General features: G+C 40.5%; 1 protein-coding gene and 1 long non-coding RNA gene across 2 annotated transcripts in view; one reads left to right on the forward strand and one right to left on the reverse strand.

The window, feature by feature from the left end:
• Positions 1–55: 55 nt before the first annotated feature.
• The window catches only part of LOC145553009 (uncharacterized), a 35,463-nt gene continuing 10,559 nt past the window's right edge, over positions 56–24,959 (reverse strand). The window contains exons 2-3 of the long non-coding RNA XR_014089180.1: positions 331–507; positions 56–162 (exon numbers count right to left, since the gene is read on the reverse strand). This is a non-coding gene — a long non-coding RNA (uncharacterized LOC145553009). The remainder of the gene's footprint in view (positions 163–330; positions 508–24,959) is intronic.
• arhgap25 (Rho GTPase activating protein 25) lies at positions 122–23,614 on the forward strand. Its single transcript, XM_081611316.1, has 11 exons — positions 122–409; positions 6,188–6,390; positions 6,926–7,013; positions 7,172–7,285; positions 13,238–13,442; positions 15,863–15,995; positions 16,084–16,157; positions 18,858–18,979; positions 21,092–21,246; positions 21,702–22,249; positions 22,345–23,614. Exons 1-11 carry the CDS (start codon positions 346–348, stop codon positions 22,544–22,546), a joined length of 1,908 nt encoding a protein of 635 aa, XP_081467442.1. The 5' UTR covers positions 122–345; the 3' UTR covers positions 22,547–23,614.

The raw sequence follows: 24,959 nt of genomic DNA on the forward strand, positions 1-24,959 counted from the left end.
GTTTCTTCTTCTTCTCTTGACACCGGTGAACATTAGTCACTTGAAGACTCTGCACAGCGAATCCACATCCCCCCCCTCTCCCAGCCACTTGGTCAGCTTCATGAAGACGGGCACTAACATGGAAACGCCGGCGACATGAAGGGATGAGTTACAAGCTGCTACCTGAAGGAAAAGAAAAAAAAACAGAGCAATTAACACGCAGGAAACAGGAAGTGCGATCTGCATTATCATCAGTTTGCGTGTTTTAATGTGTGCGTGTGAAAGTGTGTGTGTGTGTGTGTGTGTGCGTGTTTTTGCAAAACGGTGCATGTGGGAACTTAAGCACCTTACCTGTGCCGTTGGAGAATGTCTCTGAAACTACCTCGGAACTGGGACTTCAGCACCTTCAAGACCGAGACGGCTCGGATAGGTAAGGCTGGCTGGCGTCGTCGGCTGTCAGACGGGATGCGAGGCTTCCTCTCTGCCTGCTTCACACACACTATGGGCAGTTTGAGCAGATGCTGTCATCTAGAGACAGAAAAAAACCAATGAAAGGTCCTTATTTATTTGCTTCTCTGTTTTCTTTAAGCTTTTGGGATTTGTCACACAAATATGACTCGAATGTGTGTGAGAGAGGTAGAAATAAAAAAAAAAACGACCGCCAGATTGTGCCTCCAGCGTTCTCGATGTGGGTTTTTTCCGTGGTTGAGCCGTCTACGTCGATGATAACCAGATTTGCTTTTAGAACCTCACCTGCAACGCAAATCAATGTTATCCATTTTCTACCGTTCTCTGTTTGGGACGCGTAGGACTATTTAAAGTGTTTTGCAAGTGGTTCACCATTTCCACGTTTGTGTGTTTTTGCAGAATGGTGTGCGCAAGTATGTCAGAGTCACTGATACCACACTGAGCTGTGTTTGCACAGGGAGAACTCGGTGAGGTAGCTTGCCTTAGTTCCTCTCACGACACAGCGGTTGCAACATCCACACAAGCAGAGGTCCTGAAGCGGCGGCGTTTCTGCCTTCGTTCTAATCGGGTTTTACAATCAGCCCCAACTGGAGGTTCGGCACAGTGGAAGGAAGTAGCTGCTCTCACTCGTGTTCACTTTATCTACTTCAAAAATCACATCTACTGCCAACTGTGTCGTGGTCTTAACTCAATTTATTGAGGGATACAGTTCTTAAATGCTCATGACCGTCAACTTGTTTCCATCAGACCGTGACGGGTGACTGATTTGTTGACTTAGAAGTTCACTGATGCAGGCTGTCAGCAGGAAACTGATGCAAGAGCTTAGTTTCTGCAAATGTAGCTCTACCTACCTGTACATACGAGTGGTGTGTGTACTTACTTAAAACTTGTTTATGTTGCCTCTTTAGGACCTCTTAGCAATCACTTACGTACCCAGGTTCAAAGGATGCTTTCCTCCAGCCCGGTGCTGATGCAGTGGAATATTGTTTTTGGGATGACAGGTTGAGTTTAGGGTATGTGGCAAGGCTAGGTGTTGCACAAATGAATGGAAGTCTATACCGTTTCCTTATACGGATAGAAATGAAAACCTGCGTGTGTGTGTGTGTGTGTGTGTGTGTCTGAGCGTATTTGTGCAATCATGCTACATAATGTCCTTTCATGAGAATCTGAGAGGTCAAGTTCAGAGCTTTGGGAGTGAATGTTGCAAACCTGACACAGGATTTCCTGATGATTCCATTCAGCATTGCAGAAACTGTTCAGTGAATGTTTTGACATTTTGCAACATCCACTTGCAGGTAGACTATGTGACGTTTATAATAATAAAAAAATGTTTGTTTTATTTTACGTATAAATAAATACGTATATCATGATGGCATAGTTCAAGATAATCTGAGACAAAATCAAACTTCTCCCAATGCTACTGTTATCGTCTGAAGAAATGCACCAATCAGAGCTAATCAATCAATCAACCTAGAGCACCTGCTGCTAAATGTGCTAATGTTACAACTTACTGTTAATGGAAAACAGTTATATGCTGTCATCAATGGTCATACTAACTAGCCTTAGCATTGGTAGCAGGCAATGTAGTGTTGTACCAGTTGTAGCTTAGCACAGATCAAGCCAAATGGGATGAGCATAGCAGTGATTGACAGAGCTAAGATCCTCCTTCTTGCTCTGATTGGTTGTTTTTGATTAAATTATGCATTTTTCATTCATGTACGCGCTGCTAAATACGCTAATGGCAGAGAAACAACTTAATGTTACAGGCAACCATTTATTCTTCATCCTCAGTGGCCATGCTGACTGGCCTTAGAATTCATGACAGGCTGTTTTAGGAATTTGCTGTAGCGTAGCACAGAGAAAGAGGGAGAGGGTGAGCAGCCTGTACATGAGGACAATTGGCAGCACTAAGACCCCCCTCCTGTCTGATTGGTTGTTTCTGACCGAGCTAGAGGAGCTCAGTTTTACTCAGATTATTTGTCTCATGTTACACTGTCATGACACAGTGGCAGCTTTAACAAATATGTAAAAAAAGACAAAAACAAACATATTTTTTATAAGTTACATACCCAAGATTTAAATTATTGTTCTTATCCTGGGGCGTCTTTCAAAAGTATTAAAACCCCTTTATTGAATACATTTTGTGTGCCTTTCTCTTATATTCACACTGATATATCTAAATAAGAATAATAAATAGAGGAGGGAATATTAGGGTAATTTATGGAAAGGAAAACTACTAGCTGAGCAAGACACAAAGTGGCCTTGTGCATTATACGAGAGAGGAAAGATAAAAAAAAAAAACCCTATTGCTAACAGAAAGCGGTAGGAAGTCCTGTCTGCAGATTGCCACAAACCAAGTAGACAACACAACAACAGGCTGGTCTGCCCAACATGCAACTTTGTGGCTTACACACAAAATGCTGCATGTGGTGGACAACTAACGTTGCACACTGAACACATTGAGAAACAGGCAGGTGGCAGCATCATGCTGTGGGTCCTATTATTTATTTATTTACTGAGGGTCAAGGTTAGAGGAAGATGCACAGAGGTCAATAAACAGCTTTGGTGGAGGAAAAACCTTTTACTGCATGAGACTGAGCTGAAGGTTCTACACTCTACACAGGCAGTGTAGGAAAAAATTTGTTTCACATGCTAATATGGTGAAAGTACAGACCTACAATTAATTCATAATCTGTATTAGTAAATGTATCAACCGGGTAGCAATATGCTCGATGCAGCTGTAATCGCAAACATTTTATTCATAGTGGCTATTCATGTCAACATTTTACATTTTTATTTGTAAAAAATAAAACAGAAATCATACATTATTGTGTTTCAACATCACATTATGTATGTGTTGCTTTGTGTGATTTAACCCCTATAAAATACATCGATGTGTTAAAGTGTCAAAATCTGAAAAAGGTGAAGGTGATTACTTTGGCTTGGTGATGTTCCTACAGTTGCTATCTGTTAAACAGGAAGCAGTTTGATAATGTCGGCTTTTGAAATGCAGCATTCAGTGTCGTGTGTTCCTTTTTTCCTGATGTGTGTGCTTACCGCAGACAGATAACGTGGTTTGAGTAGAGGCAGGGGCACCTGTAGAAGTTTAGGACACAGAAAACAGCTGAGACATTCAGAACAGATGTGTTTTGTTTTTGTCTGCAAATTAAAGTCACATACTGAAGTGGACTTTATGGCCATCCATAAAGCACAGATGGTTTACATTAGGGATGGATGATGTATTGGCACTAGTATCGGTATCAAGGTAAAGGATATTAGTCATTAATGAACATAATGGTATCGGTCCAGTATCGGTTTGATAAATAAAGCTGGGCTGACATCAATAACCAACATTTATTCCCCATCTTGTTGCCTTTTGTTTTTGAAGGGGAAGCAGAGGAGGTTGGTCATGTGATAAGGATGTCGATGGAGTGTTGGATTGTGGGTAGTTTAACTGAAGCAGCGAAGCCATGTGGAAGTCAGCGGTGTGTTTGTCTATTTCAAGGTGTCGAATGGCAGTGAAACATATATATCTGCAATTTATGTGTGTATCAGTTATTGGCCATGGAAACAGCATGTTGTATATCGATATCAGTCCAAATGTTCATATTGGTGCAACCCAAGTTTAAATATAGAGAAATAGGAATCTAAATGAACAGCATGATCTGTATTTTATCACTCAAAAAATATATTTACTTGTATCCATATTCGCTGTCCACCTCATTACTCCAGATTAGCAAACTGCTAAAATGGACTTTATACACTGATGATGGTAAAAACATTGTTACAGGCTAAATAGAGGAGCCATGTTGAGATGACTTCCTGAAGGCAGGAGTTTTTAAAGTGACAGAGGCCCAATTTCAAAGTCTAACTTCTTTTAAGTTATATATGATACGTATTCAATTTTTTTTAACAACCAAAGTTAATAGTCACTTGATTGTGCTTTAAAATGTCATTATGTGACACAATGCTGCCCCTTTAATGGGCTTCCATGCTTGTCTTAGAGAGGTCAACGTGACAGAGCGGGTCCAGTTTGAAGCCAGGCTGTGTGTGGGGTCGTGGTTTGATCCCAGCGCTGTTCAAGTCAGACCAAAGGGCTCTCAGGCTCGTAGGTGGAGACCTTCAAAGCGTAGAGCGAGCCTCCGGCAGGGATGTTACAACTTCCTGTTTACCCCTGAGCCGCCCTACTTCTTCTTCTTCTCCTCTTGTCATCTTGCTCAAGAAGACACGGTGGCTTTGAGAAGAACTGAGGGAAACTGGCTCAGTCTAAATCCGTTATCTGGACGGTCCCACCACCCTGGGTGTTATTCAGGCGGTCTCCAACCAACCGTGTCTTCTTATAGCACGTACAATTCCCCCACTTCTTCTTCACTGTCCCTTTAAACCAGCGGGGTCCAAACTTTTGTTGATGTCACGTTGAAAGTACAACGGGGGCCACTGAATGTTTTGTATTTTTACTTTTCATTGTAATAGCCAAAACAATTTTATATAATTTTTTTCCCCATCTGTATAACAATAAAGTAAGCACGGAATATTTCAATGAAATAAGGAAGATTTATGTCAACAAGGGATCTGTAAATAATTGTATATTTAAAACATAAAAAAGTGTCTTGCAGGTTTGCCAGATTAAAAAAACAAACAACAAATCATATTCTAAACTGGTTTCCAGTAATAAGAACAGGAAATGGCTCAGTCTTGTTTTATTTTGTCAAGTGTATTAAATGACCGAGGTCAAGTCTGCAATTTTGGTTGCTTGTTGCCCCTTTTACTGTTCAGATTCAATTCAAAGTAAAATCCTGGATAAATACTTTGTGTTGCACATTACACTCTGCAAAATCACAAATTGCAACCAAGTCTCTTTTTTTTTCCGAATTTCTAGTGCGACTATCTTATTACACTTGAAATAAGACAAAACTAACTTGTAACTAGTAACTATTCAGCAAGTTATAGCAGTTTGTTTTATGTCAATAATTCTAGTTCTGTTGGCAGATTATTTCCCTTATTAAAGGCATTTATTTCCACAAGAAATTACACCAAAAATACTTGGGATGATTTTGTTTTTGCAGTGCATTTGACCATTTTAAGACTTTAAATTGTCTGTAACTTTTTTTATAAGCCTGGCATCAGTGGAAATTGAACCAGACATTGTTTTTAAATGCGTTTCTGGATCCAACTGCCTGGCAAATTTACACAATTCTTGAACTGTGATCAAGGGCCGCCCCAAGTTTGTTGCTGATGGCCCGTGAGCCGAGCTTCGGACACTCCTGCTGTGAACCTCCAGATAACGGCTTCTTAAGTAGTAGTACTCGTGAACTTGTCAGAGTTTTCCTGGAAGGTTCATGCTTTGAAATGCTAATCTTACTGAAGTGTTAATACATCAGGCTTGATGTGGAACGACGATGGCGCGGTCAGGGCCGACGGTCTGACCTCTCATTGGCTTTTTTCCGATCGCCTCTTGCTCCTACAGAGCAATCAGAGCTGAGCTCGTACAGCTCTCAACAGGAAACGGCTCAGCTAACAGCATCAGCAGCTTCCTTTCAGCTTCGACTGAACAGAAATAGGTTATAGTCAGTCAGCGCTGATGCATATTCATGCAAGAGAAGAGGAAGTGCCGGCGCCGCAGCTGAATGCCCCCCGGGTGTTTTGATAGTATTTCAGTGTGGAGGGCGGGGGGTGGCGGAGGTTTGCAAGGCAGGCCGGTAACACCTTCACCGAGCGCTTTCTTGTGGTGTCGCGGCAGCCCGATCCAAGAGCGTGATTCCTGGAGAGGGGACCCCCGGGTCGGGCTCGCCGTGCTCTCCCAGGTCCATGGAGATGCCCCTGAAGGCCGGCTGGCTCAAGAAGCAACAGAAGTCGTTGGTGAAGAACTGGCAGCAGCGCTACTTCGTGCTAAGAGGAAGCACTCTGACCTACCACAAAGATGACAAAGAGACCACTGTGCAGGTGGGTGGCAGTCCCCAAGCTTTACCAGAGCAAAAAGTATTAGAATGTCAATAGAATATGTTGTAATTGTCAAGTAAAATGAAAAAAACTTAAGTATTTATCTGTTTATTCTGTTGAGCTTAGCTGTGTGTGAGATGTACTTTTAATCATTTCCAATCAACAACCACAAACATTTTTAGGTGCCTTAACACACTTCCTGCTCACAAATTACTGATGCTTTGAGATGCTTGACTTTGACTTTGTGTATTCCTGACCGTGTAAAATGCATCATGTAGCTGATCGTGTGCTGGCTAGAAGTGGATGAGTAGCGTGAAACCATAGTTGCATCAAAAACTCACAAGCTTGCTTTTAATTTTCTCAACCTCGGCTGCAAACAGCTGTATGTGAACGCAGACGTTTATGCTGTAGGAAGCAGAGAAAGTCTGCTCAAAATATAAACATCTCCTTTCACGTGTAATGTAAATATGAAGCTAAAATGCAAGTTTTTTTTAAATATAATTTCTACTTTCTTTGGACTCTTCTTTCTGTTCTACAGGGAGTCATCCAGCTGCGCTTCAGTAAGGTCAACGAACTCACACCAAGTTCAGATGATGCTGGAAAGTACCTCTTTGAGATCACACCACGTAAGAGTTTAATAAACCCTGATGGAGAATGTTTTTGTTGCCACGCTAAGAAATTTTGGAGACAAATTTTGTCGCAAGATTTTCTGCAGCATAAAAAAACCCCACTGCAACATCTCCGAAATTGTTCACGAGGGGAAAAATTATTGAAATTGTTTCAGATTCGACCGGAGACAGAGAGCGGTGTCCTTATGTGCTCATGGCCAGCTCCCAAAGCGATCTGGACGACTGGGTCCGAACGCTACGCCGAGTTATCGGAATGCCGACGAGTGCAGGTCGGTGAAAATCTTTGACTTTCCAAAGCGATTCAATGCTCAAGCACAAGCTCAGTGACAAAAAACGGCTATCGAGTTAAGAAACTGGAAGGAGTAGTCAGATTGAGACATCACTTTTTTGCTGAGTCGGGTTTTGGACAAAGCTGACGAATCCTGAAAGGGCACCAGAGGTCACAGGGGGCATCATGGCTGAGAGAATAGTGTTTACAGGCAGCTCAACAGATATTTTGTGTTATTTTGATTTTGGTGCCTTAGACTTTCATTGTGTTACAACTAAAATATACAGATTTTCAATCAAAAATGTACAACATGATCTCGGTTCTTTCATTTAAAGCAAAAAAAAAAAAAAAAAGAAGTAACAATTATTGCGACAGCTGCTAAAAATGAATGTATATAAATATAATGCATTAATTATGATATATGTACTCTGGTTTTCTATAATGTTTGTTATTTTGGTTTTAATTTATGTATATTATACACTAAACCAGGGGTGTCCAAACTTTTTGCAAAGGGGGCCAGATTTGGTGTGTTAAAAATGTAGGGGGGCCGACCTTGGCGGATGTTCTTTACATAGAACAGCAATATATTTCAACACATTTCAGCAAGCCATTCTGTGTTTTACATTTGCTTTATTATTTTAATTTCAAGGATCTTAAGCATGTCTTTTGGTTCATTTAAATTGCAATTGAATATTCACTTAACTTCACTTTTTTAACACTAACTTTTTTTCTAACGGTTAAACAGAAGTAATTGTACTCTTGTGTGCAAATTACATTTGAAACATAAAAAAAATATCTCACCATGGCAGTTCAATATTTACAGAATTTTTAAATAAAATAACAGAAAAAATAGCAAGTAACAGTCATATCAACAAGTGCAGGGCTCATTTGAAATATGACATATTAGTAAATGTTGATCAGATTTTTAAGTTTATTATTCTGGCGTGAAAACTGAAAACTTGTCTGAATTTATGACTTATTTTGATCTTAAAAGACAAAAACAAAATTTATTCAGAGACTTATTGTAAATGACAAATGACTTGCCTGCATTAATGTGATACTGAGATCGGGACTGCGGCACATAGGTCAGGTCTGGCTCAAAGGCAGTGGTATTAATGCGCAAGATGTCTTGTAAGTGAGAGTCCGTTATTTAAGTTCACAACCGAGAATTTCTTCTCACACAAATACGTCGAGTAGGGCTGCAACCCGTCCCATAAAATACGGAACCGTGCTGTATTTGACTGTTAAATGCAGCGTCCCGTATTGAACCGAAACGGGACACGATTTGTTCCGTATTCTACAAATTCTCCGTGTAATAACAAAGAAGTGGTCCCCGAGTGCTTTATATAGTAGGCTGCCCCAGTCATTGTTTCACTCACCGTGTTGCGATATTGCGTCCAACTGCCCCCTCACCGCCTCCCCCCTACGAGACTAGGACGACGCGTCCCTTATTTTGATTTCTGACAGGTGGCAACCCTAACGTCGACCCAAACAAGCTTAGCATTTTCTTACCAAACCGAATCTCTTGAAACCTGGGCTTATCCAGCTGTCGGTTAAAGTTCGCGAGAGAAAGCTACTGGTGCCGACCGTGGCTCTCTGCGTCACTCTGCAGCTCAATGCGCTCCAGCTGCAAATGGTCTGAGTCACACGGGCTGCTGCCCTCTAGTGGGTAAATGAGGAACAGCATTAAGTGTGTAAGCTACGCCCTATGCAGGTAACAGTACTGCTGCCCAACGTATTAATTCTACGTGCGGGCCAGACGTTATTGATTTTATGACAGAGGCTGCGGGCCGGATGAAATTTGACCACGGGCCGCATTTGGCCCCCGGGCCGGACTTTGGACATGCCTGCACTAAACACCATAAATTCACTAACTTTTTACTTTCTAAGTTTCTAACACAAGTATATGCTGCCAAGATTACCTTATTTTTTCTTTCCACATGTTTTTATGTCCATGTTTTTTTAATGCTTTGCTGCATTTTTGTATTTTTGTGGATGACTGGCCTATTTTGCCTGCCACCATGTATCTGGGAGAAATTATTTCCATTTATTTTCAAAGAGGGGTTCTGCAAAGTAGCTATCAGAACTCAGTATCTTACTTGTTTAAGTTTTCTCAAAGTGAGATTGCAATAAAAACTAGAACTTATGTTAGCCTAGAGCTAATTTCCAAAAACTTAAGAGTGAAGTGTAAAATAAGATGGAACACAATCTATCTGATGGTGCGGAAATGATAACTGCTCTATGCTGTCATCACATCCTGATCGTGATTGTTGCCATGACACAAACAGAACAAGGAAAGGACACAACTTTACAGGTCAGGGATTGAGAGATCACCGTGAGAAAGCCTTAGCTTCCAAAACTCTCACTCAAAACCTTTAGATTTTTAAAGATACATTTCATAAAGGAGGGAAAAAAACTGACTGAAGAGGATCTAAACCAGTGTTTCTCAACCCTGGTCCTCACCGCCCCCCTGCTCTGCATGTTTTAGATGTGCCTCTATTCCAGAACAGCTGATTCAAATGATTGCATGACCATCAAGTACTGCAGAAGCCTGTTAATCACCCAGAGATACAATTCAGGTGTGTGACAGAAGGGAAACACCTAAAACATGCAGGTCAGGGGGGCGGTGAGGACCAGGGTTGAGAAACACTGATCTAAACCTTTGCTAAACTTTTAAACATTCAAACTCAGTACAGGGTGTAAAAGTCATGACTTATTTTGCCCAAGATTCTCATCTAAAGAGTTGGACATTTGCCTTTACTGGGTCTCAGTCAAATTCTTGCCTTTTGACGCTTGGTGATGGTCTGATGAACATCTGCACACATTAGTCCCTACACATAAAATAATGTGGACTCACTCTTTGAAAATGTTCCAGCTGTTCAGCATCTCATTCATTGCCTGCTTATGTTCTCTGGACGACCCATGAAAGAGCTGAAGGAGCATCACAACCTTCACTTATATCTAGCCATTTGGAAACAGTGGCGACCCCAAGGAGTGGCCATGCAGTGCCCTGGGCACCATGGAAAAAAAATAAAAATTACATACAATTATATATACATAAGCTCTATACATCTAGTCACATTGATACACTGATAACTTGACATGCAACAGTAGGAAGCTGGAATCAAACTCCTAACCTTTAGCATCCATGCAGTAGTCACCCAAGTGTGTTGCTTTACATTACTTCCTTCTATAGTTAGTTAGCTCTTACGCTACAGCTGCATGAACTATTTGAACTGCTAACTTAGCAAGTAGCAAACTCAACCGATGTTTAATTTTTTAAATAGTTTCAAATCGCAAACATGCTAACCAAAATAACTGGTTCCCTCATCGCTAAACCACAAGTTAAATATTTTACCATGAAGACGACATGTGGCTAACTGTTCAGCAGGGATTTGACTGTAGCTAGTTTCTCTGATGAGCTAATTCAGAAAAATTAGCTCATCCAGCTAATTTTGTGCCCCAGCCGTCATAATGGCTCCAGCCGGTATGTGCTGGAGCCCCATAACGGCTCCAGTACACACAATTTCACATATTGACAATGTTGTTTGGTTAAAATAGGCACCAACAAACTCAAACAAACTCAACAATGGTGAGCTACTGTTGCTAAGGTTGCCAGTGAAGAATTAGCTTAAACTGTTATTAGCCTAAGCTCATGTTAATTTCTCCATCCTTCTACAAACTCACTTCTATAAAATTGTTTACAACAGATAATTACTTCACAGAAGTTTGCTTACACAAGAACACACTAACCCTCTAATATGAACTCTGGGAGAGTTTTTGAACAATAGATAATGTTTGTGTGCACATTCTTCATTGTGATAAGCAAACCTGACAGCTTCTGCTAGGTAATTATAAATGTGACATTTCATGCAGAGGCTAATGACACCATTCTCTTGTATTTCAAGATTCAGCCACATTTATAAATGGAGTGATATATTGTTATAGTAAACGAAGAGCTGTTTGCTGAGTAAGCTCATGATATTCAGTTGCTAATTTGAGTCAGTGTTGAAGGTCAGAGTTTTCATTGTTCTCTTTTCCATTCTGCAAGTTTTTCTTTTAGAGTACAGCTGGATTTATAGGTTTACACAAACACAGGTGGATTCTAGCTACTAAATAATTAGCTAGTGGTTGCTCTGGATTTTGCAACAAATTAGCATCAAATAACAAACCAAAGAGGCGACCACAACAATTACAAGTCAAGAACTTCAAAGACTCTATCTGTAAGTACGTGCAGCAAACAAGAAATTCAGTTTGGTTTATTTATGTAGCGCTAATTAACAACAAATCTCAAATCAAGGCATTTTGTAAAAGACATTTTCAATTCAGTCACACATGCTTTCCGATTAGTAGTAGTTATCAAACAGTGCTTTAAGCTCAGTTTATTACTCAAATTACTTTATAAAGTTTTCTACCCAGCAGAGTTATTGACCCAAACAAAGTCCTATTTGAGGTTTACCACAGACCTTCAAAGAGGCGGAGCAAATGTGTAGAAGAAGATGCTCTCAGATGTTATCAAATATAACATGTTGTTGCTGAACACTAATACCGCACACTACCCTGGAAACACTTTTCTTCATTGGGGACATCAGGGTTGGGGAGGAATTAAGTCTAATATAGAGCAGTGGTAAATGTAAAACATGTCGGATGCTACAAAAAAGACAGAGGCAGAAATCTTCTTCCAATATGACTGAGCTTCCACAAGTTTTTTTTTAAATTAGTATAAAATTTTATTACATTTTTTTCAAAATTTAGCACATCGAAAATCTCTCGTCAGCTACGTCCGCTAGACAGCAAAAAGACTGACTGAATTAGGAGCAGCTTGAAAAACATAACTAAAACGAGGAACCGCTTTTATGAAAGCAATCAAAATCTTCATTCTGGCTAAATGCTTAAAATAAAGAGTAGTGTGGGTGTAGCCAGTGAGCACAACGACAAAACAGACTTCAAATCCCCTCTATGCGTTTGAGACGCAGGCTTTTCTACCTGTTAGCCTCTACCAACTACAACTGGACTTCCACTGTCTTTCCAAAAGGCAGCTACACTGCGCTTTTAAAAATAACTGTTTTCTTGTCTATATTCACAACAATAAGGGGAAGTGGTGAAAAAATAGAGTGGACAAAAACACCCATGAGAGTCACATGCTATAACTCAATACAGTTACAGCTGCCATAAAGTATTTGCCCCTTTCTAGATTATAAAGTTCAGGCTTTACATATTTGTTAAAACTGTCAATACAATGCGACAGTACGAGACAGATAATCCGTTAAATAAATAAACATCCTCTTCCTCTTCCCAACAGTCCTATTGCCATCTGGAGAAATACGCTGCTCAGTCAGACAGCCAATCAGAATCCGTTCACACTCTCCCTCTTGTTCTCTGCTACACTATAGCTAGTTCACCACAACATAGCCTGCAATGACTGCTAATGCTAGTTAGAATGGCCACCAACGACAGCAGTTAAAGAGTTTTCCTGTAATGATAAGTTGTTTCTCCACCATTAGCATGTTGGACTAGTGATACACAAGAGTGATTGACAGAGATTAGACCCTCCTCCTGGCTCTGATTGGGTTTTTTTGATCGGAAGCGATGCGTTTCTTCAGATGACATTAGAAGCATTGGAAGAAGGCAGAGAAGATTTTTTTTTCGCAGATATATATATCACTGACTTGATATTTTAAGCTCAAGCAAGCCAGTGATGGTGAATGATAACAACTATCATTCACCATCACAATACCGTGTTGGATTGCTGGTTTGATGTTAGTTCTACGTCAGATGGACCACATGGGACACCTTGCAATACTTTTACATTTTTCCGTACGTCAGAGAGATCAATAGGATGTGGACTTTTGAGTTCTTTTTGATAAGCAGTGATTTTTATCTTTAATGCTAGTTTTGCCCACTCTCTTCCTTGTTGAATGATGAACTCTGACCTGTGCTCCCTCTCCAACAGTGTTCGGAAAGAGTCTCATTGACACTTTAACGTACGAGCAACGCTTCGGGCCTCACACAGTACCAATCCTGGTACAGAAGTGTGCAGAGTTCATCATAGAGCACGGGTTGGAAGAGGAGGGAATCTTCCGTCTTCCCGGTCAGGACAACGCCGTCAGACAGTTTAGAGATGCCTTTGACGCAGGAGAAAGGCCTTCCTTTCCGAGGTAATGTGCTGACGACTCACTGCATATTCACAATGTTGTCAGAACTTCTAGGGGAAAAAACGTGGTTGTGACCAAAGTATGTGGAAATTTCTGTAGCATGCCTAAGTCTACACTGCGTAGAAAATCTACGAGAAGAAAGCCACTGCCTTAAAAGGAGACATCAGCATCAACGTTTCATGAAGAGAGAAAAAAAAAAACGAGGAAAGAGAGAGAAGTAGAAAGAGACTGAAAGATTTCAGAGTTCTCTGAGCTGAGGGCGAGACCACATCCTGTTCTAGTCTACAGTGCTGTCAGAGGAGCTTGTGATGTTGAGTCTGTCAGAATGTCCGCTTGTCCCCAACGTTCTGCCTGAAGTCTCATGCATGTCAGGGTAAAAAGCTGCAGCCAGGGTCAAAGGCCCTAAAACCACCAGTAAAACAGGTTGAGTCAAAGGGAGCGAAACAGCAGGTGAGAAAATGATGTGGTCTTTACCAGGTTCTATTATTTAACACACTGGCATTATTTAGGAATCAAAGAGGAAGTCAAAATAGATACACAGTGTGTAAAAACAAAACCCAAAGTTCAATCTGGAAAGACTCAGACGAGAAAAGGGAACAATTAAAAGATTTACTGACGGGAATGAATAACAGTTCTTTGGCGCTCGGACCCCGGCAGCTGATTTGAGCTGAGATTTGATGTGATAACTGATTAGGGATGCTCTCCCCCGGGGCCCGATACTGGTGGTGGTGGTCAAGGAAGGGTGCTATCCTAGAGAGCCGAAGGATGTGGGTGGAGAAGGGGTGGTGGTGGGTTGAACGCAGCTGGGAGGCGGCTGACGGCTTGGGTGTGGATCCTTTTATGCGGAGCCTGATTGCTGATTGGACGCGCTGGGTGAGGTCCAGCGCTGAGGTCAGAGAATGAGCTTGACGCTCATGGGCGAACGAAGGGGGCGGAGTCTTCCAGTTTGAACTTCCGCTATCAGCTACATTGCACACAACATTCAGTAAAATGCAAAGTCATCTATGGCAGGTCATTTTATTGCTAAACACTCCCACATCATCATCTGCTGTGTTTTTCAGTGGGTGTGATATCCTGTGCTTGGGTTTCTCTAATCTTGTCACTCAAATTTTTTTAAATGAATTTAGATGGAGCTTTGAAGCAGTTCTGGTGCCATATTCTTTTTTTTTAAAAGAAGAGTCTCTCTTCCAGAATGTTTCCGAACACGTCCAGCTGTTTTCCAGTTGCTCTGTCAGGAACTTTAACACAGAATTTAATTGACAACTGCAGAGTATAGGAGAGTTTAAGCTGTCTTGTAATTCAATTAGATTAAGTAATAATCTGAAATGACTCCCAATTGTGAGATTATTTCACTGTGGAATGATTTCACTGTGGAATGACTATGACCATAAAACCTTTCTCTGATTGATAGGCAGTGATAAAGTTGACAGCTGGTAAGCATTGTGTTCGAAGCTGAAAAAACAACTTTCATCAAAGCTTTAATCCAGCATACTATTTTAATTAAGATTTTACTGCTTTTGTTTTTAGATCACAATTTGAGTAACCGGTGTCACTTCTGCCGGTTTTAGCTTTTGCATAACGTCTTCCAGCTCCATTTTGTCGCTTTTTGTGACTGTAGGGGGAACCAAGTTCAAATCGTCTGGAGCAGTGGGGCCCTGTGTGCGCAATTATTGTGCTGCACTTGTTACGGTCTAATGAACTGGACCCTACAGAAGCATCTTTGAGTGTCCGAATAAGCACTATAAAAATTTTATGTATCACTATTATTACAAACTTTCTATCTTCAACAGTGCGCCTACTCCTCTGTTTAGACGGTAATAAGTAGATTAACACAACGTTACATTGCGGATTCTCGTTTGGTTTCCTCTGTGCTGTTATAGCAGGCTTATCAAGCAACTGTTTTGGCTCGACCCCGAACAAATTTTGGATTTGGTTCAAACTCTAGACAGTATCAAAAAGTATCAAATTATTTGAACCTACCTTGCAAAGCCTCTCCAAATCTTTCTCTTGTGGACGTTCGCTGTAATGAGTAATAATTACAGCAAACTTACAGCGAGTAATATAATGAATAATCAATGCAATCAATGTCTTCCACCAACTGGTATGATTTTCTCAACCTGGTAGAGACCATGTGTTTTAGGGGTTTTTTCTGTTACCATGACAGTGTTTTGTCATGTTGAAATAAATTTGCGTGAGAAATCTACATTTTAGCAACGCTTCCATTACATCATCATCATCATAACAATGCTTGTTTAAAAGGCTCCAAACATATTTAACTTTTGTATGACTAAAAGTCTTGAGAAGGCATTTGAAATCCACCTTAGCATAAAATCACCCAACAATACTTACTCTTTTATAATGTTAGATTGTTTAAATGGACAATAGCACTTTGAGATCACGCTCACTGAATATTGTTTCCACAGTGACACAGATGTCCACACGGTGGCGTCGCTGCTCAAACTGTACCTGCGCGAGCTGCCTGAACCTGTGGTGCCGTGGTCTCAGTACCAGGACTTCCTGGACTGCACTAACTTGCTGGATACAAGGAGCAAAGAGGTGTGCTGCTGCGACGGTGAATGTGTCAACAAATTCAGCCTTAAATATTTGAAACAAGCTTTGACCTGCGGTTCATATGTCCCTGCAGGGCTGGGAGAAGCTGGAGCAACAAGTAGCTCTTCTCCCCAGAGCCAACTACAACATTCTCAGTTATGTCTGTCGGTGAGTAACATTAATAATAATGATTAGAATAGCGGTTCTCAACGTGGGCTGTACCGCCCCCCAGGGGGCGTTCAGAGGACGGCAGGGGGCGCTAGCGAGAATTTTCACAAAAGGGGGGCTCTGGGATTCCTTTGGGGGGCATTTGGTCGAAGGTAAACTTTACACCTTAAATGCACAACAATGCCAGTTTAGACTTTGAGCAACTTGGTAAAACTGTATTGTGTAACATTAAAACATGCTTGGCTGCAACTGCATCGATGGCAGCTCTTCTTCTTCTATTCAGTGTTTGTAGCTTCTTGGCGCAGCTCCGCTCCTGCTACTGGTAGCTTCACCGCATCAGTTCAGCGTTACACCGGCTGATGACAATGCTGAGATTCACCTTGTCTGGTATTTTTGTACATATGTTTTGCCAGTTCTCTGATCATGTCAAAGCAGCAACTTATATTAAAAAGTGTTTTATTTCCGTTTGAAAGCTGTCCGCTTCCATGGAAGGACAACAGAAAATCACTCATAAACATGTAATTAATAAAATCACGATACCCTCACTGTGTATCCCTCTGAAAAATGAACCCATTTAAATAAAGAAATCCCTCCATGGGTGATACCACGATAGAGAGCGTTCATTTTATAGCGTTAACACCGGTGCTGTAAGTGGTCTGGTATGAAACGGGTGTGATAGAACAACGGTACCACAGCACTTTTAAATTTCAATAATCAAAATACAGAAATTGTTTCCGTTGTTTAAAAAGGTTTATGTCAGTCTGCCTTTGATACGGCCTGCACCATAGGAGGTTAAAAAAAAAAAAGACGCGCACATTGCGCAAAACTCTGAAACAGAAGAAGCGGGACATAAAACGGAGAGACGAACTAGATGTGAATTATGGCATAAAAACAGAGAATCCGACGCTGAACAGTGAAAAATCAACACATGATGTGAAACACATGACGATTAGGCGGCGCAGCAGGTGATGAGTGAAGATTACTGATGGTGAGCGTCAATAAATGATAAAATAAATCTAGCAACAGGAAAGAAACTAAAGTGGACATAGCAATAAACCAAGAGAGGATAATACTAATCAAAGGAAACTAAATGGAAATGAATGAAGAACAAAATGCAAGAACAAACTAAGAAACCAAAGTAAATACAGAGGAATAAACTGGTATGGCAAGACCTTTCGAGCAATAATTAATACAGAGGACTGTATGGCAAGAACAAACACTATTTCCAAATAAAAGGTAAAATAATATTGTTGAAGTGCCATGGGTTTAAGACCATATTTAGTACTGAGAATAAATATATCTTACAGACCATAACAGTAAATAACTTATCACTTATTTATGTTTTTAATTAGATTTGATATATTTATTTCTTCAATATTATTTTTCATGTCAGTGTTAATGTCATAAGGCTGTTAAGTGACTCCATGACACTTTCAATTTGACTCATTAGGATTTGATTAAGAACCAGATTTGTTCTTTGTAATTTCTGTCCAGTAAAACTATTAATCTATAAATAAATAGACAGGTCTATATAAAGATATAATCCATGTTTCAGTCTCATATTTGTATGGCATTAAAAGGATCTGGAACTTTTGTTTTTCCACTGAAAGCTCTGGTTTGCACAATAAATGCCATGTGGGTGAAGTTTTATGGATGATACTCTGATGTCCCATTCTCATGAAGGCAGCACAGAGCTGCACCACCAGAATCGGACAGAAACACTGAAGAGAAGAAGAGCTATGATTAATGTAGTTAACTTTTTCTATCCATGTTTTAATGTTGCAGAGCTCAGTCGTTTTGCAAATAGTTCAAAGTTTAAACTGGCATGTTGAACATCTTTTATCTGGTCATTTTGTTGAATATTTAACAACTAGAAAATGGCAAAGAATAAGAATATTTTTTCCACTCTGATGTTCATTGCATTTTTCGTAGAGACCTGTGAAAATAATTTCTATTCACATTGCTTTTGTGTTCTCTGGGAAATTATTTTTGATGATAAATACATAAACAAGCATAAAAATCTAAACATCTACAATAGTGATAGTAATATTAATGATAAAATAATGGTCAGTGCAAAGTAGACTACAAATTCTTTGTTGGGGGGCGGTGAGGGACCTGGATAAAGGCTAGGGGGTGCTGGCCCAAAAAAGGTTGAGAAACACTGGGTTAGAAACTTAATTTTAAAAAATGACAGCGCACAATTCAAACATAAATGCCACAATTTGAGATGTACCAGATTAAAGTCATAATTCACATCAGCAATCGTGACCCTCACACCAGATGGGTAAAAACAGCTGCCACGCACAAGTATTCATCCCCAATGAACTTTTCACATTTTTGTCCAGTTATAAGGTTCATTGATTTTATTGGCATTTTAAGGGATGGGCTCAACCCAACACAGAGCATAATATTAGTTTCAGCTTCCAGGTTGAACTTTCTAGTGACCTGCATATTTGCACATTAAATCTGAGTCAGACTGGGTGGGGAGCATCTGATTCTCAGTTGACTTAAGGTCTGGCGTCATAACCTAACTGTGCGTTAATCTCCTCAGAATTATGCACTACTTTGCGTCTCTCACCTAAAGTTCCGATAAAATACGTTTGTGATTGTGATATTAACGTGATAAAGTTCAGGGGATGTGAATGGTTTTCCTGTGTAATCCAGACATGCTAAAGTCCTGACACATGCCGTCCTTGTCAGGTTTTTATTTCAGGTGCAGCAACACTCCGATGTGAATAAGATGAACGTGGAGAACCTGGCAACTGTAATGGGAATCAACCTGCTCAAACCTCAGCTAGAAGATCCGATGACCGTTATGAAGGGTGAGAACATCTTAAAACTCACTGGCCTCCCTTACGATCTCACAGATCTTGTCACTGTAATTCAGCACTGAAGTTATTTATTGGTGTTTTGGCTTTAAACTCTTGTAACCTCTGCAAATGTTATGCAGAAGTAGGCCGGTCACGATAAATTTTGCTGAGCGATTGTCTAAAAAATTATTGCGATAAACGATAATATTGTTTCAAGACCTTTTGACACTGATTTAATGGAAATGACGTAATAATGCATGCGATTTCCTGCCATAGATAGATACACTTTATTTTCAAAAGAACACATAACACTGGAACTGATTAACAAAAAACGTACTTGAATAAAAACTAAACAACATAAAGCCAAAGTGGAAATAAATACTGCATTCAACCAAAAGAGTGCAGATTATGAAGTCTGTATACTATATTGCCCTTCAGTAATCACTAGATTTAAATAGAGAAGATGGGCACATCTGACTACCTAATGCAGTAGTTCACACTACGATTTTTTCCCCTATTTTCCCCTTATGACAATCTTAGAACGTTGACCGATCTAAGATTGTCGTTGGTGATTTCGTAGCCGATCATCCTGCAGTGTGTGGTGGGTTACGGTAGATCGTCGTGGCCGATCCGATCTAAATCAGACTGGGACTCACTCCCCGACTGGGAGTGAATGTGACAGGTAGCCAATCAGAAAGCGCGGATTCTCCTCCGCGCTTTCTAAGGGGAAATTACGGAGGGAAATCCCAAACAGCTGACACGGCGCAACCCGAAGTCCAGCGGACATTGGAGATGATATGAGGAAACAACATTAATATTTGTTCAACATTTCGTGCAAATAATATAGAAATGACAAGGAGAGGAGTTGGAGCCAAATTGCTACCGCAGTTGATAAACTTTTCAGCTGTTCTTCCTTAACGTGACATAAATAGGTTACAATGATTTTCATTAATTCAGGACTTTACACTGACTCTAGCCACATGCATTACAGGTAGATTCTAGTAAAGCATTGATTAATGCCTGGTTTTAAAATTAGTTAATTGGACTTGTAGCCATTATTTTGTGACCTTGTGGCTGGACACCACACGGCACGACCAACCCGATCGAACCGTTATACCTAGGATTTCTGTCGGCTAATGTGTGGTATCTGAGGTCTTGAAAAAGGGTTGACAACTTGTGTTGTGTGCGCTGGGCATTACACTAAGGAAATTAAGAAGGGAGGGTCAGTGGAGAGCACCGGAGTTGAGCCTTTTTTATTCAGTGTCATCAACAGACACTGAAGAGACGATAAGCCGATAATTAAAATTAGGTCGATAGGTTTAATTTATCGTGCGTTTAATTGATTTATCGTTTATACAGGCCTATGCAGAAGCCGTAAAAATAATTCTGACTCTTTGGGAAAAGAAAAAAAAACTACTTTGGTTTCTATTAACTCGCAACATAAAAACATTACCAGCAGCCACAAGTGAGCTAAGCCGGTTCTAAGGTTCCCTCAACCCATCAGGGGCCTCCCATGAACGTTTGAGTTTTAACACAGGCAGTAGATCTAAATTTTTATTTCTGTTTATCTACAATGCAATACCATTACGTTTGATTTGACAAGTTCAGTAATGTTCAAGTATCGTAAATTGCTTAAAATGTCAAATTCAATTGAAATGGGAAATTTATTTAGTAAAGTGCGAAGTACAATATATAATATTTTAATTGTTGTGTTACCATAGAAACAATCTGGTGCTACAGGTTAAAATTTTCAGACCAGGCTAACGGTGCGTTCACACCAAACATGTTTTGAGTGTCAGGTGTGTCTAGTTTACATTCAAAGTCTTTGTGGAGGCGCGTCGAGGGCCGTTAGGGCACGTTTCTAGCGTCTAGTGTGGCGCGATAGGGTTACTGGTGTGGACGCACTATAATAAACTCCACTCCCTCCTCAGATTCCACTAAATCTGTCTTTTAAACGCTGTTAGAGGTGTTGATGCTCCTGACAGCAAGACGGGGCACCAAGTCTAATTCTGTTTGAGGCCCCATTCAACCTTGCGTCCGCCCGGTGAACGACAACGTTCTTAAAAGTTTGATGAGGAAACACTCGGAAGACAATTTGTTGCATTTATCTGATTTTCTTCACAGCAACTCCTCAGATCCAGAACTTGATGAGAGTGATGATCAAACAGCACGAAACTCTGTTTCCTGTCTCCAAAGACGTTCTTCCAGCTTCCCCTTCAAACAAGGCTGACAGTCAGAAGAATGCCCCTCGGAGCTTTGTGGGCTGGGAGTCTGCCGAGGTATGGACTAAACTTACATAACACAGGTTGCATCATCACCTTCCAACCATCACATTTAAAACACGCAAATTGCTTTCAGCTGGATCTGTTATTGATGGATTTATTCCTGAGGAAATCAGGCTTCTTGCTACACCTCTTATGCTACCTACACCCTGAGGGTAGTGTCGGTAGATGTTAATTAGTGGGTCGGTGAAGTCTTGTTCTGTTGAAATTGTGATGCTTTGTTGATTCAATAACAAGGAGTGTGGAAAGATATACTGTTTTTTGCTGCTTTTGGCCACCAGAACAGAATAAATTCTGATAATAATGCTGTTTATGTTTGGATTAAAATAAAACTCGCTGTCCAGCTGACTGTTCATGACGATGAACCACATAAAAATTTCTCCTCCTCTTTTCCAAAATGTCTAATTTATTCACCACATGTGGTTCAAGCTAACCTTATCTGTTTTGCTCAGCTGGGAGATGCGTCTATGTCTGAGTCTCCAGAGGAGGAGGAGGACACCGACAGTCCAGGTCCACTAAGAAGCGATTTCCTCCACAAACCAATGCTCCAGGATCCGACGTCGCCCGGCACGGACGACTGGTCTGGCAGTCCCCGCAAGCGCACCCAAACTCTGCCCACTTTCAACTGCCCCCTCACCGGGATGGCAGCCAAGGCGGACGCCCTCAACAGGTGGAGCCGCATCCACGAGAGCGGCGAAGAGAAGAGCGGGACTTTGTCTGAGGACATTTTCAAAATCCTGGACCTGCGGACTTCTGGGTCGTTTTTTGGAGGAACTCAGATGAGCGTCCAGGAGGATGGGAGCAGGTTAACAGAGCGGAGGGGAAGTGACCACACAAGTTCTTCTTCCACCACCGCCCCCCAGAAACCTGAGAGCAGCCTTCAGCCTGCACGGGTGCTGACTCACCAAAAGAGTGTGGACAGCCTGATGGCGAACAGAGCGATGCAGCAGGTCAACAGCAAGCCAGATCACAAGGAGAACCCTGAACAGCTTGCTAAAACGTAAGTTCAACCTATAGTTAGAACTTTCTTAATGTAAAACAAGCATTCCTACATGTCTACTTCACATCTGAACACACTCTCTCTGATTCCTGCAGGATGGAACAGCAGAACAAGGAGCTGAAGGCCGCTGTGGCGGAGCTTCAGGCTGCTCTGGAGGCAGAGCGCCGCCGTGTGGCTGCTCTAGAAATCTGCTTGAAGAATGCAGAACGCAGCAGAGACCAGGCCCAGAAACGCAACGACGAGCTGCAAAGAGACATTCAGCAATTCCTCATCCGAGAAAAACAAGCTTCAACTTAAAAAAAAACAAAAAAAGAGCCTGTTCGATAGTCTGTATTTTCTAAGTCTGATAACATTACCAAAGCTAATTTAATAGCAGCAGTTTGACACTGCTGGAATATTTTATTAGAGATAAGTTATTGGTTTATGTGCTTGTGCTTCTAAGAAAAGTCTTATTGTTTTAAATGGTTTTATACTTGAGAAGATGCGTCCTTACCATTCAGTCACTGTTATCTGGGGCAACATTGGCACAGAGCGCAGGGGGCAGGAAGAGCCACACCTGGAAGTAATGAATTTAATGCATGACCGGGCAACACATCTCTGAAAGCCATCCAATCAGATTCAACAGGACTGCGTAAAAGCTGCTGTCTGTCAATATCCGTCTCTTCTATCGTAAGTTAGTGAAAATCACAAATTAAAGCCTTTTTAATAAATATGAATATAATTAGACATAAGGGCAGGTGTGGATTTACATTTTTTAAATAAATTATGCACAGTTTACATGTCAACTTTAAGAGTTCGCATCTGCCTGATGAATCTGTTTAATGTGAAATTAAGGTCAGCTCTCCCTGTAGCATTTTTATTTCATTTGTTGTGTTGCATCTCTTATCCTAAGCAATAGTTAAGAAAGAGTAGTTTAAAGGTATCAGTCAGGGGAACGATACAAATATTTCCAAAAACCCTGTGCCAGATGTTTTATGGTTTAATGAAAGCAAACCTTGAATAATGGGCCACAATTTCTAACGGTGTTTTGTGTGGAAACAATACCACACCTACATGTTGAATAAAACATACTGTGGATTTTTGTGTGTTTGTGACTGAAATTATTTTGTAAACTGTTCCAAATACCAGTCAGAACTTTAAGGTTGGAGTTTAACTTTACAGAAAACAGCATCAACGTCTAACTATGCCCAAACTAAGTGAGGAATTTGCTTCACAAGACAAAAATGGAATGGCCTAGACAAAGTCCAGAACTAAATGTGACAGATTTTTTTAATGCTTTTATTCTATTTTTATTTTAATTATGTTAAGCACTTTGAAATGCCTTGCTGCTGAAATGTGCTATACAAATAAAATTTGATTGATTGATTGATTGATTGATTGATTGATTGATTGATTGATTGATTGATTGATTGATTGATTGATAAAGGTGGCTGTGGACAAGAGACAGATTTGGAGAGGCTTTACAAGGTAGGTTTGAAAAAATATTTCCAAGTAAAGATGGATGGATCCCACCAAAGAAGACAGAAAATGAATCAAAATGTACATCAAGAATTTTATTCCATGTCAGATTAGACTGTTTTGTTTTTAACAACATGTCACATTAACAGAGGTCTCGTTTTTTATATCACAAAACCATGTCATTTAAAATGGGACTTTGGAGATCCACTGTAATTTTACCTCAACTTTCATTTTATCACACAGTTTTTGATTTCTAGACGTGTTTATAAGTATTTGTGCTCTGTGGGCATAATTGAACAGCTGTTGTCAGCAAGAAGTAATAAATTACTTCATGCTGCAAACTCATTATCAAAAAGAAGAACAAAAAAATGGCTCGAACTGTAAACATCAGGGAGATTTCAGCACAACTATGTCTTTCCCCCAGGCACAGTTGGAAAAGTCATAAACAGAGACTGAACACATTAACCACAGACAAGATAGCACTTGAAGGTTTGTGGATATGTAATTAGAAGGCAAGTGGGGCTTAAAATTACTTTTTTTTTTACATTATTTTGCTGTTCTACTGCCCTAAAACATGATTCGATGTTCTAAAATCTTCAAAAGATAAAACATGCCTATACTGTGTTTGCAATAAGCATTGCATTGTTTTTCCAGATTTATTACTGACTATATGCATGCACCATAATGGTGCATGCATATAGACCCACAGATCCACAGACTGGGTCTATCTGCATAGACCCAGTCTATATGCATAGACCCTGACTATATGCATGCACCATAATGGTGCATGCATATAGTCAGGGGGCTTTTAACATGTTAACCATGCTATTATTTTAAAAAGATTAACATGTCAATATTACATAGTGCAGATTAATCGCATTACCTAAAAAGAGGGTTACACAGTTCAAAGAATACGACCAACAATGCAGAGTCGCAAACGCGAGTGAAAAGATGAGAAAGGAGAATCAGACTGGTGAGCTCAGCGGCAAATTTGGCTTCAAAAAACACAGCGGTTACAGATCGAAACCCGTACACAGAGGCCATAGACCTCGATAAGTCCGTCCCGACTTCAAATCCTGTCCTCAGTTCCTTTTCCGCATGTATTTCCCCTCTTCCTGTCAGATTACTGGCAAATAAAGTTGAATACTGGCAAAAAAAAAAGACCCCAAAAAACCGCGTTGGACGTTTGGATAAAACCAGGATGGTATGCAGCTTTCTACTTATTGCAACGGTGAATTTTCTTTCTACCAAA

Source organism: Poecilia reticulata, chromosome 9 (assembly GCF_904066995.2).
Source record: "Poecilia reticulata chromosome 9, P_reticulata-male-v2, whole genome shotgun sequence".
Taxonomy (NCBI): domain Eukaryota; kingdom Metazoa; phylum Chordata; class Actinopteri; order Cyprinodontiformes; family Poeciliidae; genus Poecilia; species Poecilia reticulata.

Bases quoted from the DNA above. Each gene is read 5' to 3' on its own strand.
- arhgap25 (XM_081611316.1), top strand. From the start codon at position 346: ATGTCTCTGAAACTACCTCGGAACTGGGACTTCAGCACCTTCAAGACC. The intron at 6,391-6,925 runs GTGGGTGGCAGT...TCTGTTCTACAG, and splicing joins ACAAAGAGACCACTGTGCAG to GGAGTCATCCAGCTGCGCTT. The intron at 18,980-21,091 runs GTGAGAACATCT...TTTTCTTCACAG, and splicing joins TCCGATGACCGTTATGAAGG to CAACTCCTCAGATCCAGAAC.